The sequence below is a fragment of the Cherax quadricarinatus genome, chromosome 85, assembly GCF_038502225.1.
Source record: "Cherax quadricarinatus isolate ZL_2023a chromosome 85, ASM3850222v1, whole genome shotgun sequence".
Taxonomy (NCBI): Eukaryota; Metazoa; Arthropoda; class Malacostraca; order Decapoda; family Parastacidae; genus Cherax; species Cherax quadricarinatus.
Genome location: NC_091376.1, coordinates 8,180,907 through 8,197,196, shown reverse-complemented (window position 1 = coordinate 8,197,196; position 16,290 = coordinate 8,180,907). Strand labels below are relative to the sequence as shown.

General features: G+C 39.3%; 1 protein-coding gene across 3 annotated transcripts in view; it reads left to right on the top strand.

The window, feature by feature from the left end:
- The window catches only part of LOC128703159 (neurotrophin 1), a 43,404-nt gene extending 36,259 nt beyond the window's left edge, over window positions 1–7,145 (top strand). For all 3 annotated transcript variants that reach the window (XM_070103325.1, XM_070103323.1, XM_070103324.1), the window contains 2 exons: window positions 3,700–3,864; window positions 4,360–7,145. In XM_070103325.1, coding sequence (XP_069959426.1) covers window positions 3,700–3,864; window positions 4,360–4,540 — 346 coding nt within the window. In that variant the 3' untranslated portion in view covers window positions 4,541–7,145. The remainder of the gene's footprint in view (window positions 1–3,699; window positions 3,865–4,359) is intronic.
- Window positions 7,146–16,290: the final 9,145 nt, after the last annotated feature.

The following is a 16,290-nucleotide window of genomic DNA, read 5'->3' as shown; positions in this document are numbered from 1 at the left end:
TGAGAAACAAGTAGGATTTATTAAGGGAAGGAAATAGGTAGGTCAAGCATTGACACTGAAGCATAGAAAGTGAGGAGGACAGGTACAGGTAAGTAGAATAATCACACAGTGTAAATACCCACCAGGATAACCCAACAAAATTAAGTGACTTGCTTAAACTGAGCTGTTAGCATTTATTGATTTAGAAAAAGCATATGATAGAGTGGAGAGGGAATCCATGTGACAGATGTTGCAAATGTATGGAACAGGTGATAGGTTACTGTAAGCAGTTAATAAGAGTTTTTATGCTGAGTGTGTGGCTCAGGTTAGGGTATGTAGGAGAGGGAATATTTCTCAGTGAAAGTAGATTATTATTATTATAATCAAGGGGGAAGCGCTAAACCCGGAGGATTATACAGCGCCTGGGGGGGGGATGTGGAAGGCATTCAGGCTTAATTCGGGGAACTGGAGCACAGATCTAATTCCCTAAATCAAGAGCCCCTCACCAACATCAAGGAACCTTCCTTGAGGGGTCAGTGAAAGTAGAGCTTCAGCAGGGATGTGTTATGTCACCATGGTTGTTTAACATATTTATGGATGAGGTTGTGGAAGAAGTAAATGCTAAGGTACTGGGAAGAGCAGTGAGACTAAGATGTTTGCTCTTGATACAAAGTGGGAGTCATCCCAGTTACTCTTTGCTGATGAGTTTTTAAGTTGATTCTAAAAGCAAATTACAAATGTTAGTTGATAAATTTGGGAAGGTATGCTGGACTCGAGTCCTGGAGGTGGAAAGTACAGTGCCAGCAAAGATGGGTAGTTGGTGTCCCACAGGGAAGTGTCCTTGGCCCTCTTCTCTTTCTCCTATACATAAATGACCTACCAAATGCTTCGCAATTACTCAAACCCACACTATTTGCAGATGACACTACATACGTCTTCTCCCACCCGAGCCCAGTCACGCTAGCCAATACTGTAAATACCGAATTACAGAAAATATCTACCTGGATGAGGACTGACAAACTTACACTAAACATTGACAAAACCTACTTCATTCAGTTTGGTAACAGAGCTACAGATGTCCCTCTTAACATAATGATAAACGGATCACCTATCACAAAGCTAACAGAGGGAAAATTCTTAGGAATCCACCTTGATAATAGACTCAAATTTCATACACATATACAACAAATTTATAAAAAAAATTCCAAGACTGTAGGCATACTATCGAAGATATGGTACTATGCTCCACAGTCAGCCCTCCTGGCCCTATATCACTCTCTTATTTACCCCTATCTCACCTATGGAATTTGTGCATGGGGCTCAACAACAATTAACCATCTCAGACCACTAATTACCCAACAAAAGGCTGCAGTTAGAATGATAACAAATTCTCACTTCAGGCAGCACACTCCACCAATATTCAATACACTAAACCTACTCACCATACAAAACATCCATACTTATTACTGCACCTATTACATACATAGAACACTTAACTCTGATATTAACCCTCCCCTCAAACATCTCCTTGCCAACCTCAACAGAACACATGACCATAACACAAGGCACAGATCACTCTTTGATGTTCCTCGTGTCCATCTCACACTATGCAAAAACTCAATGCACATAAAAGGCCCTAAAATCTGGAATTCATTACCTGTAAATATAAAAGAAACAATACCTGTTTATAAATTCAAGTCTCTTCTCAAAGATCACTTACTCACCCAAAACCAAATAAATACTGAATAACTGAACCTTATAAATTGTATATCTTAAATGTTTCTCACAATTATATCACATAAATGTTTAACCTAAAACCCAATCTAACTTTGCTATTTTTTAAATACACTACCTAACAGAATTCTCCATACGACTGAATGTACAACAATGCATGCAACCATATGACCTGTCTTTGTAATACTCACTTGTGCTTTATAGTAATCTGTTTACATTAATGTTTTATCACTGATTTCATCATTGCTTAGTTAATCTTAAGTTAATTTTAAGCCAGCCCGTAATGCTATGCATAGTATAAGTGGCTTTGGCATGCTGCTCTTATCTGTATTTTTTTTGTACCTCTGTATGTGTGCTCAAATTGTAAATAAATAAATAAATAAATAAATAAATAAATCTGAACTGTGATGTCGGCGCCCTTTTGGCAAGACTGACTGAACGTGTGACAGTTTAAGTGTTTTATCAGGTGACTTTACCTCAGTGGGAGACCGTCAAAGTGTTAAAAAAAAAAAAAAGTCAAAATAAAAAGTGAACAAATGTAGAATAGAGCAAGGTAATGAGGGTAATAAAAGGTGTAGGTATTGATACATTTAATATTCGATTGGTGAAAGAGGTTGTTTGAAAATGAATATGTCAGCAGATAAATCTGTGAAAGATGAAGTGAACCAAAGAACAGATGAAGGGAAATAGGTGGGTGGTGAATTGAAGTACCTGTGGAAAGAAAGAAGTTCATCTATGAAGGCAAAACACAGAATTTACCCAAGTATCATGATAACAACACTGTCATGTGGGTCTGAGTCATGGGTCTTGAATGCTGTAGTGGAAAGGAGGTTGGAGGCAGCAGAGATGTCGTGTTTGAGAGCAATGTGTGATGTGAATATCATGAAGATTATTATAATCAAAACTCAATGCAATATCATTAAGAAAATTCAAAGCATAGAAATCATAAAGCACTATGTAATAACCAAAGGTATAACTCAGTGTTGACAGGTGGTGGTTAGGCATGTAGAGGCTGGACAAAGATATGTTTACAAAGAGGCTACTATATAAATCTCGGGTGGAAGGTAGAAGGGTAAGGGGTCACCCAGGAATGGTTAGAGGGAGGAGGTGCATGACGCTTTAAGTTTTATGAGCTTGAGCATCCAGCAGGCTAGTGTGATGTTAGATAGGAGTGCATAGAGGAAAGTGGTTTTTAATGGACCTGCTGTTGAAGTGTGATTATTATAACCAAATAAAGCGCTAAACCGACAAGGGTTATGCAGCGCTGCAGGGCAGAGAGTAGTGCCGGGTCTGTGAACAGCTAGTTGAAAGGGGATCACAGGTAAGGGGGAAAAAAAGGCTGGAAGGGACGCTAAAGGCTATACGTCAAAGTTCATGTACTAAAGCAGTTGCTGACAAAGTCAAAAAGTGAGCCTAAGTCAGAGTCAGGGCCATCAGCAAGGAGGGAATATAAAGTAAGACAGGGTTGAAGTGTGACCAAGTTAACTTTTATGAAGGGACTCAGAAAAAGTGCAGTCTAACACTTTTATATTCAATCTAGTAATGCTGAATGTATCCTGTATATTTGTGACTGAATTCTTGACTGTATAAAAATCATTACTATTGTTCTGAATTTGTAAACAGTTACTTACCAGAGTAACTTGCTTAGTAAACAAAAATGTTGAGGCCCAGTCCCTGTACCCATTATGTACCTCTAATCCTTTGACTGCCACCCCATGATGGGTATGAGACTATCACCCATAGGATGGGTATTTGGTGCATGATAAAATTGTTACATCAACTTTTTTCCTCACCCAACTTGTTAATACATATCTTTATTATTTCTATACTGCTCATCTATGGTAAGCCAAAATTCAGGTAACTTTATGCATAATTAATACATTAAGTGATATAAGTATTCCGAATGAACTGAAACATTTACTAGTTTCCATTTCTAGTTTGTGGGTTAGTTATCATAGGTTAAGAAGCTTATCCACCTGTGTCCAGTTCCTCATCTGGTGCACGTCACCACCTCAGACGGGAGGGACACTTTGTGTGTGAGAGCACCGTTGAGTATGTAAGACCTGGCTGGGCACAGAACCTCAGAGGGGAGTGGGTCGCCATCCTCAACACTGACAAGTTTCCCCAGACCATGAGAGTTGAGACCTGCAGGTGAGATATAGAGTACCTGCTATCCATACTTCAGATTAACCACTGTAATGTTGCACAGCATGCAAAATGCTTAACTCGTGTAGATAATCCAGTAAGCAAGGAGTTAAGGTTTGGTTCTTCATGTGCTAATTGCCAATTCATGACCCATAAATTGAAAATCAGACCATTCCTGGACCATAATCAGATTATCAGTTTTATAATAGTCTAAGAGACCAAAACATTAAGTTGTTTTTATCTACAGCTGTTGATGAGCTTTTGTTTATTATTAATAAATTCGTGGGGAAGCATTAAACTCATAGGGGTCATATAGTGCCTGGAAATAAGTGGTGATCAGGTTTGGTCCAGGGAAATAGTTCTTATTTCTTGAATCATAAGACCTTCATGGGTAACATGGTATCCCCTTGAAGATGCATGGAAGTACATCATTAACCTAATGAATTCTTCCTGCTTCCTCTGGTTGTCACCCTGGTGTGCTGTGGGTGTCTGGGCCAGCAGCTACGGAGGGAAGCGGTGTGAGTACCTGCCTCCATGTTACAAATCAAGTTGTGTGCAGCGCTACAGCTATGTACGTCTGCTGTGTGTAGATCCTTACCACCCAACTCTCAAGCCAGTGGTCGACGTCTTCCAGATCCCCGCTGCCTGCTCCTGCTTTGTTGAGGACTTCACCTATTACTGAGGCTCTCAACCTCAATCTCACCTGATAAGACTCCCAGCCTTGTTACATATTCCACAGAGAAAACTTTAAACTCATAGGGGTTATACAGCCCCTTGAGGAATGGGAGGCAATCAGGTTTGATCCAAGGAAGGTATGCAAATCTCCAACTCCTTGAATCAAGAGGCTTTCACCAGCATCAGGAAATCTCTTGGAAGACTTCATTTAATGCAATGCTTGAACAAGCATAAAGTTTCCAGTGAATATGTCATCTAGATTGTAGTTAACAGCAAGGGTATTATTAGCTTTAAGTCAGGTTCTCAGCAAGGACACTGTGCATTACAGCTGAACCTTAGCAATGCATTCATTTACAGACTCAGATTTAGCATAGTCATACTAGCACCACTATATCCCGCTGCACACTATAGTACCAAGACTACCAAATTATTTAATTCGTGCATATATGTATCCACAAAAGCAGAGGTAAGCTCATGGTGTCCTGTCTTCAGTATTTATCTTAGTTTTTACAGGTAACAAGTGCTACAATGCTACCTTCTTCTTTAAGTCATTCCATTGTTCTTCCACTCTGCAAAAATTACTTCTGTATACTTCTTTCCCATTTTATATATTAAACACTGCTAAGTCTATCAGGGTCATATAGAACTACTAGTACATAGCTATGTGCACATCAGTGTGTGTTGAAGTCTGTGGTATATTGCATGTACTATTATATTCATGGAGAAGTGCTAAACTAACAGGGGCCGTACAGCACCTGTGACGACACTAATTTGAAGTAAAGCATGTTTGAACTTCAAGTTATAAATTGAAATTAGGCCTTTAAATAATGTGAGCATAATACTCAAATTATTAAAAGTGTAGATATTGCAGTACTGAAATTTAATGTACTGTGGAGGTCACAGGGTGGTGACTGTGCCCGGGATTAGGGTTATAATGTTGTATGACACCCAGTGTAGCACTGTAACCTGAGGAAGGAGGAACCACTGAGAATACACATGTATATCCATGTCTCTTTGATGGATGGTGTATACTACCCTATCTAAACATGTTTTTAATTTAAGAGATTGTTTTTGTTATACTTTGTCTCTCAAGAGAGGTTCCTTGACACCAATGAGGCAGGCTGTTCATGTAATGAATTAGACATGACCTCTCCTTCCTAGGACTGAAGCTGATTACCCTCCCGTTTCACAGTTGCTGTACGACCCTGTATGGTTAAGTGCTCTCCCCATGAATATAATAATAATTGTTACATTCTAAATGGTTAATCTTGGTTTACTTAAGTTTACTTTACTGAAAATAGTGCGGAGAAACAAATGTAAATCTAGACACAGTAAATTACCAATGCCTTAAAACAGACCGACATAGCTTATTGCTTCACTGGTAACTGACTGTATCACTGGGTGAGTGGGTAGGTAAGTAGTTTTAACATTTGAAAAGCAAGTCTGACAGCATAGCTGATAAAAATAAACAAAAAACTGTTTATATGAATAACATAAATATTATTATATTAAGTTAAAATATCCAGCATTACTTCTAAACTCCAATAAATTATTAATGTAACAGCTCTACTAAAGTTCCTGGAGAACCCTACAGGCACCCCAGTAATTAAAAAAACAAAAGGAAAAAAGCTTAAGCATAGTACAGGCAAGGGCATACAGTGTCTATTTTTACACATTATTGATACCTATTAACTGTACTTAACCCGTAAACGGTCCAAACATATACATACAGTGGACCCCCGGTTAACGATATTTTTTCACTCCAGAAGTATGTTCAGGTGCCAGTACTGACCGAATTTGTTCCCATAAGAAATATTGTGAAGCAGATTAGTCCACTTCAGACCCCCAAACATACACATACAAACGCACTTACATAAATACACTTACATAATTGGTCGCATTCGGAGGTAATCGTTATGCGGGGGTCCACTGTATATACATTTTTTCAACATTTTAAAGTATGTAAAAAAAGTAGATCTTTTTGTTTTTCTACATTTGAAAATGTGTAAAAAAACTTCGATCTACTTTTTTCTTGTTATAATTGAAAATATGTAAAAAAAAACTTAAGATCTACTTTTGTAGCACAACACACGTGAACGTAGATCTGCTTGGACCGTTTACGGGTTAAAGTATGTGCATAAAATATAAAATACTTTCAATATAAATTTTACAACCGTGTGTGATTTAAAAAGTATTATTAGATTCAGAGAGAAGGTTAGCCCTGAGTCTTTTTATTAAGAGCCCATCAACACCAATGCACACTTCTTCAATTATATTCAGAAACGTGCAAAAAATTTAATGGATTATACAGACACACTTGAAGGACAACTTCAAAAAACTATTGCAAAGTGACTATTTTAGTCATATTTTATATGGTTTTACTGGGATATGAAAAGTGATTCCCCAGACAACTGTGACCACCAGCAAGATTACAGCCATTCAACTAAGTTGAATGACATAACTATTTTAAGCACTGGTACGCCCGATTTTGTGTAAATTTCATGCGTACTAACAAGTAAGCTGTATGCTGTGCTTGAAGCCACTCGCCCCACTGCTATCATACATCAGCGACAAAATTGTTTGTTACCTTGTAATAAAGGCTGTGTACGTTACTACTGTATATTTGTCTTACACTTTTATTTAGACGAGTTAGTGCACTTGCATTCAGAAACTATGTTATGGAAAACTAATCTAATTATGTTTATATTTATGAGGAAGTGTTAAACTGAATGAATCAGTGTCTGTGAAATGAGAGGTAATCAGACTTGATCCAAGGAAGGAAGGAAATTATTATGATAATAATATGTAATTAAGTGGTAACCCCACAAGTTTCTCCAAGGAAGGAAAGGTGATTCCATGTGGAAAATGGTATAAAATACAAACAAGTTGATGATTAAGATACATGTACAACAGTTGAATATCTTCATTGTTGAAATGCTTTACCTACACAATAGGCTTTTTCAGTTAAATACAGAGGCAGCAGGTGTAGAAGTGAAATGAAGACGATGTAATCAGTCCATCAATCTTGGAGGAATGGTATCTGAAGTGGTCAATCCGTTAGCCTGGAGAAGAGTTTAGCTTCATGTCTTACGAATTTATTAACATTTTTCACTAATTATTATTATTATAATCAAGGGGGAAGCGCTAAACCCAGAGGATCATACAGCGCCTGGGGGGGATGTGGAAGGCATTCAGGCTTAATTCGGGGAACTGGAGCACAGATACAATTCCCTAAATCAAGAGCCCCTCACCAACATCAAGGAACCTTCCTTGAGGGGCATTTTTTTTTTTCACTAAGGTGTTTGAGGAGGTAGATCATGGTAATGAATATATTGTGTATATGGACTTCAGTAAGGCTTTCGACAGAGTTCCATATCAGAGGCTACTGAGGAAGCTTAAGGCACACGGAATAGGAGGTATAGGCATGGCTGACAAATAGGCAGCAAAGAGTTTGCATAAATGAGGAGAAATCAGAATGGAGGCACGTCACAAGCGGTGTTCCTCAGGGGTCAGTGTTGGTCCCGTTGTTGTTCACAATTTACATAAACAACATAGACGAGGGAATAAATAGCAACATAAGCAAATTTGCTGATGACACCAAAATAGGCCGTCCAATTCATTCTAATGAGGACACTAAAGCACCCCAGGATGATTTGAATAGACTGATGCAATGGTCGGAGAAGTGGCAGATGCAGTTTATTATAGACAAATGCAAAGTTCTAAATGTTGGACAGGAAAATAACCATGCGTAATATACACTAAATAATGTAGATCTTAATACTACTGATTGCGAAAAGGATTTAGGAGTTCTGGTTAGCAGTAATCTAAAACAAAGACAACAGTGCATTAGTGTTCGCAATAAAGCTAACAGAATTCTTGGCTTCATATCTAGAAGTATAAATAATAGAAGTCCTCAGGTTGTTCTTCAACTCTATATATCCTTGGTTAGGCCTCATTTAGATTATGTTGCACAGTTCTGGTCACTGTATTACAGAATGGATATAAATGCTCTGGAAAACGTACAGAGGAGGATGACAAAGATGATCCCATGTATCAGAAATCTTCCCTATGAGGATAGACTGAGGGGTCTGAATCTGCACTCTCTTGAAAGGTGTAAAATTAGGGGAGATATGATTGAGGTGTATAAATGGAAAACAGGAATAAATAAAGGGGATGTAAATAGCGTGCTGAAAATTTCCAGCCAAAACAGGACTCACAACAATGGTTTTAAGTTGGAAAAATTCAGATTCAGGAAGGATATAGGAAAGCACTGGTTTGGTAATAGAGTTGTGGATAAGTGGAACAAACTCCCGAGTACAGTTACTGAGGCTAAAACGTTGTGTAGTTTTAAAAATAGGTTAGATAAATACATGAGTGGGTGTGGGTGGGTGCGAGTTGGACCTGACTAGCTTGCGCTGCTGGGTCTGGTGGCATGCTCCTTCCTTGAGTGGAGGTGACCAGACTGGGTGGGTCATTGAGCTAATCCGGGGAAGGGAGAGGGCCTTGGACCTGCTCCGCATGGGTCAGTAGGCCTGTTGCAGTGTTCCTTCTTTCTTATGTTCTTATGTTCATTGTCTAGAACATTATAAAGCTGAGGCATGAGAACGGAGTCTTAACTACTGTCGAAGGTGAGCTGGAAGATCTCTAAGACATTCCAGAGGACGGGATTCACACTTCATCACATAACTACTAGCTATGAGTGAGAAGGGTTAGATCTTAGAGGGATCTGCCTTCTTACTTCTACTAGTGAATCCTGTCCCCAGCAATGTCTTGGAGATCTTCCACCTCATCTTCGATGGTAATTAAGACTTCGTTTTCATACTTCAGCTTCACATTGTTCCAGACCATGAAGCTGAACTCTTCTCCAGGCTGAGGGGGACTGACCATCTCAAATATTATTCCTCCAAGGTTGATAGACTGATTACATCATCTTCATTTAACTACTACACCTGCTGCCTCTGTATCTGACTGAAGAAGCCTACTGTGTATGCAAAACATTTCACCAGCTCTGCACCAGCAACGAGGAATCACTCAAAAATAATCTTTATTTTTACATGTACAAGGTATACAGATCATAGCTGACATCAGTGAAATACACTAGTAGTATATAGAAAGCCCCTTGTTATGCAGAGCATTTCGGAAAAATTAGGTCAATTTTGTCCTCAGGATGCAACCCACACTAGTTGACTAACACCAAATTTTACTGCTGAGTCATTGTGTCCACCCATACTGGGGATCGAACCACTGACCTCCGTGTGTGAGCCGAGTGTGCTACCAACCAAGCGACAAGTTACAGTATAAGCATTTTTTAAACTATTGCCAGAAAATGTCCTACTGATGTCCAAGCTCTGCCAAAACCTTTTATTTTTATATTTTTTTAATGTTTATTTTTCTACCTTTTAGTTCCCTTATAAATAAAAATGCACAATATCATGACTGGAACAATACACAAATAACCCTCACATAGGAGAAAAATTTATAATGACGTTTCGATCTGACTTGGACCATGTGATTAGTTAATGATCTCAGGTGGGCTGAAACATCGTCACAAGTTTTTCTCCTACGTGAGAGTTATCTGTGTAGCTTCCTTATACTATACTGCATTAATAAATGTAAATCTGGATATCTATCAAACTTGCACGTCTTATCAGTTCTAACAGTGCTGTATGACCCTCGTGGATTTAGCTCTTAATTTTGATCATAATACAGCCTCTCCTCACTTAACGATGAGGTTCCATTTCTAAGAGTAGGTCAGTTAGCAAATTTGTCGCTAAGTGAGGATCATACTATAATGGTAGTGGGTTTGTGTCAACCATCTTTAGATATTTTTTTAATGTCACCTTTGCACCATTTATAACATTTCTGGGATATTTTTAAATGTTTATACAGTAGTGTACTGTATACTGTAATAAGCAGAATAGAGGAAATCAGCTCTAATATATAGAGGTATAAATAAAGATTAAGAACCCGCAGTAATGGATTTAAATTAGATAAGTTTAGATTTAGAAAGGACATAGGAAAGTATTGGTTTGGAAATAGGGTAGTTGATGAGTGGAACAGTCTACCTAGCTGGGTTATTGAGGCTGGGACATTGGGTAGTTTCAAATTTAGGTTGGATAAGTACATGAGTGGGAGGGGTTGGATTTGAGTGGGACTTGCACATCGGAGCTTGTTTCTTGGGTGGCATTGAAAATTGGGTTGGGCAAATGTTGTGTCAGTGGGATGAATTGTAAAGGACCTGCCTAGTATGGGCCAACAGGCCTGCTGCAGTGTTCCTCCTTTCTTATGTTCTTATGTATGCATACTGGCTGGAGAGCTGGTCATAAGTCCAAGTGGTCGGTAAACAAGTAAGTTGCTAAGCGAGGAGAGGCTATAATTGTAACAAGTAGCATTTTTTGGGGGTTCAAAGGTTGTGCTCAAAATGCTAGGAATATATTCTTCATGGGAGGTGTTGTGATATAAAGAATTGGAACTGCTCTCTCTTTCCTTGCACTGAATCTGTCTCATTCCCTCACACTGTATGGCTCATGTGGTTTTAACACTCCCTATAAAAGATGTATTGATGATAGTTACATTCCTGGAAATGCCATGTTAGATAAATCCATGTTATATAAACTTAAGAACTTATAGGATAAATAAGGCTACAATCCTGGGCCTCCCCCTGTAAAACCCAAACAACTTTTTTTTAGACATCCAGATCTTACAAAAATAAAAATGATAATGTTGCTTTTGTTGCTTAAGACTACAACTGCAGCGGAAATAATAATTTTCTTTTTCAACAACAACCCAGCCGTATCCCACTGAGGCAGGGTGGCTGAAAAAGAAAAACGAAAGTTTCTCTTTTTAAATTTAATAATTTATATAGGAGAAGGGGTTACTAGCCCCTTGCTCCTGGCATTTTAGTCGCCTCTTACAACACGCATGGCTTACGGAGGAAGAATTCTGTTCCATTTCCCCATGGAGATAACAGGAAATAAACAAGAACAAGAACTAGTAAGAAAATAGAAGAAAACCCAGAGGGGTGTGCATATATATGTAGTATATGCTTGTACATGCATGTGTATTGTGACCTAAGTGTAAGAAGTAGTAGCAAGACATACCTGAAATCTTGCACATTTAGAAATAATAATACTTACCTTAAATTGTGGTTGTTGGTGTGTGTCAGCAATTATGAGGAGTGTGGAGATGCATGGTGTGGCCCTACTGGGCTGAGGTGGATGGTTGCTGGCTGTCGGCAGAAGTGGATGGTTGAGGTTCTGGTACTAAAGTCAATGGTTGTATTGGAGTGTGCATAAATTCTGTAATGGATCTCTGGCTTCTTTTACCCTGCAGTACATTAGACATTATTCAGAAGCTTGGTACTACCAGGTTGGAATCAAAGTCCATTGATGCAACTAGTTTTTTCATCACTTTTCTTGTGTAGTTACACTTGAATGACTTAGCAACTCTCCAATCCATTGGTTGTATTAAAGATGTTGTATTTGGAGGTAAGAATACAACTTTTACATGTGTGGTCACATCCAGCAAAGCTTCTAGATGAGTACGGGAATTATCATGAAGAGAGCCTTGAATGAAAGGTTCTTGATGTGCAGGTAAAACTTGACTTCAGGAATAAACTATTGCTTAAACCAGTCAATAAATATTTCCTCTGTCATCCACATTGACCGGTTTGACCTCCAAATTACTGGTAAGGTGTTTTTTTCTACACCTTTCAAAGCATGAGGATTCTTAGAGTAGTAAATAACCATGGGCTTACACTTGAAATCACCTGATGCATTAATGCACAGGAGCAAAGGTGAAGCATCCTTTGTTGCTTTGAAGCCCGGTGCAGCCCCACGGAGACAGTGGTCTCACCCAAAGCCAGGTGGTGACCTGAGCTAGGGAAATATCCTGCGGGTGACGCTCCAATTTTTTTCCCCTCCTGCAAACCGAATTGTATTAGGTTAATTTTATAAAGTGTTGTATAAAATTATGCAGCAATTTTTCAATAGTGTAAAAAACAAAATGTGTCAAATGAATCCATGTTATATGAGGGTCTACTGTACATTAGTTTTTATCAAGGTAGTGACCCAAGAATATTTCACAGGTATGGGCACAAATAGGAAAAATAAGCAGTAAGACGAGGATTAAATACATTAAAATTATTCTGGTTTAATAATACCTTTGATTATTCAAGCAAATTAAGATCCGAATGTGTAGAAACAATATACATCTTGAAGGAAGTTCCTTGATGCCAGTGAGGGGATCTTGATCTAAGGAATTGGATCATGCTTCAGTTCCTCGAATCAAAATTCTGAATGCCTTCCATTCACCTAGGTGCTGTATGGCAGGGCCAGGAACTGTGACTGACCCCTGCAACCACATACAGTGGACCCCCGCATAACGATTACCTCCGAATGCGACCAATTATGTAAGTGTATTTATGTAAGTGCGTTTGTACGTGTATGTTTGGGGGTCTGAAATGGACTAATCTACTTCACAATATTCCTTATGGGAACAAATTCGGTCAGTACTGGCACCTGAACATACTTCTGGAGTGAAAAAATATCGTTAACCGGGGGTCCACTGTATAGGCAGGTACACTACAGGTCTAGCATTCTCATTCCCACCAAGTACAGTGGAACCTCGGTTTTTGTGATTAATCCATTTGAAAAAGTCTGACGAAAACCAAATCGTACGAAGACTGAAGCATTATTTCCCATAAAAAATAATGTAAATCCAATTAATCCATTCCAGGCACCCAAAAATATTAACAAAAAATACATTTTATAGAGAAGAACTATAGTTTTACATACAGAAAACAATGAGAAATAAATATAAATGAGGTGGTGGTTGGAGGCAGTGGAGACGTCCTGTCTAAGGGCAATGTGTGGTGTAAATATTATGCTGAGAATTCGAAGTGTGGAGTTAATAAAAGAATTAGTCAGAGGGCTGAAGAGGGGCTGTTGAAGTGGTTTGGTCATTTAGAGAGAATGGATCAAAGTAGAATGACATGGAAAACTTATAAATCTGTAGGGGAAGGAAGGTGGGGTATTGATCGTCCTAGAAAAGGTTGAAGGGAGGGGGTAAAGGAGGTTTTGTGGGTGAGGTGTTTGGACTTCCAGGAAGTGTGCATGAGCATGTTAGAAGTGAATGGAGACAAATGGTTTTTGGGACCTGATGAGCTGTTGGAGTATGAGCAGGGTAATATTTATTGAAGGGATTCAGGGAAACCAGTTATTTTTATATAGCCGGACTCGAGTTCTGGAAATGGGAAGTACAATGCCTGCACTTTAAAGGAGAGGTTTGGGATATTGGCAGTTTAGAGGGATGTGTAATAGGATGGTGTATATATATAATTGGGGCCCAGATATTATATTCTATAGGGAGTTTATTATATCATTTCAGGTTACTTTTTATATTATATCTTTATATATGCTTCTAAAGTGTTGTATCTGAGCACCTCTGCAAAAACAGTGATTATGTGTGAGTGAAGTGAAGTGTTGAATGATGATGAAAGTATTTTCGTTTTGGGGATTTTCTCTTTGTTTTCGGGTCACCCTGCCTAGGTGGGAGACAGCTGACTTGCTGAAAAAAAAATAAAAAAAAAAAAAGACATGAAATGGATAAATGAATATATAACATCACTTTTACCTTTATTGAAGACTCTTGTTGGCGTATGGAAGACGGCAAGAAGGGGAGAGGGAGGAAGAGAGGTTATTGTTTGGAAGGGGAATCCCCATCCATAAGGACTTCAGGTATCAAGGCCCTATCTGGGGTTACTTCCCTTGTCTTTTACTGGCACTAGGACCAGCTTGAGAGTCACTGGACTCCTGCTGCACAAAAAATCTGTCCAGAGAGCTGTTTCTGGCATCTCTAAAATTTGCCTAAAATGAGACAAGGCATTGTCATTAAACATGTTGCAGACACAGCTTGCAACAGCTTTGTTAGGGTGATATTTCTCCACAAAACTTTGCAACTCATTCCACTTTGCACACATGTCCTTAATCACTGAAGAAGGCACATTCTCCTCTCTCTCTCTTCCTCCTCCTCTGAAGCAATTTCCTCGGCTGCAGTCTGTTGCTGTTCCAGTTGAAGGTCTTGCAGCTCTTCAGTGGTTAGCTCTTCCCTATTGCCGTCCACCAACTCTTCCACATCCTGGCCACTCACATCCAACCCCATGGACTTCTCCAAAGACACAACAGATTCCACAACAGGCGTAGGGTCGTCAGGGTCAGCCTCAAACCCTTCAAAATCATGAACGCATGGGATGCTTTGTGTGGGTGCTCGATTCCTGGAAACGAGTGGCCGAGTCACGCGGGCAGGCGGACGAGTTTGGTATGGACCATTTTCAATTGTATGAAAACCAAGCATATGTACGAAAACTGAGACAAAATTTAGACGAAAAAAGGCGTCAAAAACCAAACCGTATGAAAACTAGGGCATATGAAAAACGAGGTTCCACTGTATGCATTTTTTTTTTATTTTTCTTACTGAACGGCTGTCTCCTGCCAAGTCAGGGGTGACCCAAAGAACAAAACTCATTTTGTCATCATTCTGTATGACCCTTATTGGTCATACAGAATGACCCGCTTAGTTTTTTCCAACATGTCAGTCGTCTCCCACTGAGGCAGGGTGACCCAAAAAAAGAAACTTTTCACTATCATTCACACATAATTACTGTCTTTGCAGAGGTGCCTAGATATGACAGTTTAGATGTCACTCCAAACAGCCAATATCCCAAACCCTTCCTTTAAAGTGCAGGCACTGTACTTTCCACCTCCAGGACTCAAGTCCAGCTAAGTTATGTCATCATTTATTCAATCGTTGTTTTTAAGTTGGCTGACATCACAAATTACCTTCCAACTACAACATCCCCATTGATACCTCAGAATTCAGGCACTACTCTTCCCACATTTACTAGGAGTGATATCCAAACTGTTATATCTGTGTGCCTTTGGGGGTCTCATCACCCTGGGAGACAGCCAGTGTTAATAATTTACTAGGAGGTGCAAAAATCTGTAGGGGTCATGCTGTACCTGGGGAATGGCAAGCAATCGTATTCTATCCAAGGAAGGAAAATTCCAATTCCTTGGATCAAGAGCCTACCACCAATCTTGAGTAACCTTCTTTAAGAGTTCTGTAAAAATAATTTTCTTTAGAACCAGTGTATAATATGCCATTCAAAATCAAAATCCCTATTTTTTTTTTTACCTTGAAGAACCTTAGGCAGTAAGATAACATTTGTTCAGATTTTTAACCCAGGGGAGGGTTAGCCCCCAGGATAACCCAGATAGCGAAGGTTAGCCACCCAGGATAACCCAGGTAGGGAGGGTTAGCCACCAAGGATAACCCAGTTAGTGAGGGTTAGCCACCCAGGATAACCCAGGCAGAGAGGGTTAGCCACCCAAGATAACCCAGGTAGAGAGAGTTAGCCACCCAGGATAACCCAAGAAAGTTAGTGTGTCATCAAGGACTGTTTATCTTATTTCTATTGTGGTCCTTCAATCCTGTCCCTCAGGATACCACCCATACCAGTCAACTAACACCCAGGTACCTACTTAACTGCTAAGTGAAGAGGGACAGCAGGTGTAGGGACACACACCCAATGTTTCTAACCAGCCAGGGATTGACCCATGGACACTTGGTGTGTGAGGCGAGAGCGTTGCCAACTAAGCCATGGACCACTGAATCAATATTTTCTTTATAATTAAAAGCACGGTACCATAGTGACTCCTTCAAGGGTGTTAACTAATTATATTAATTAATTACATAATA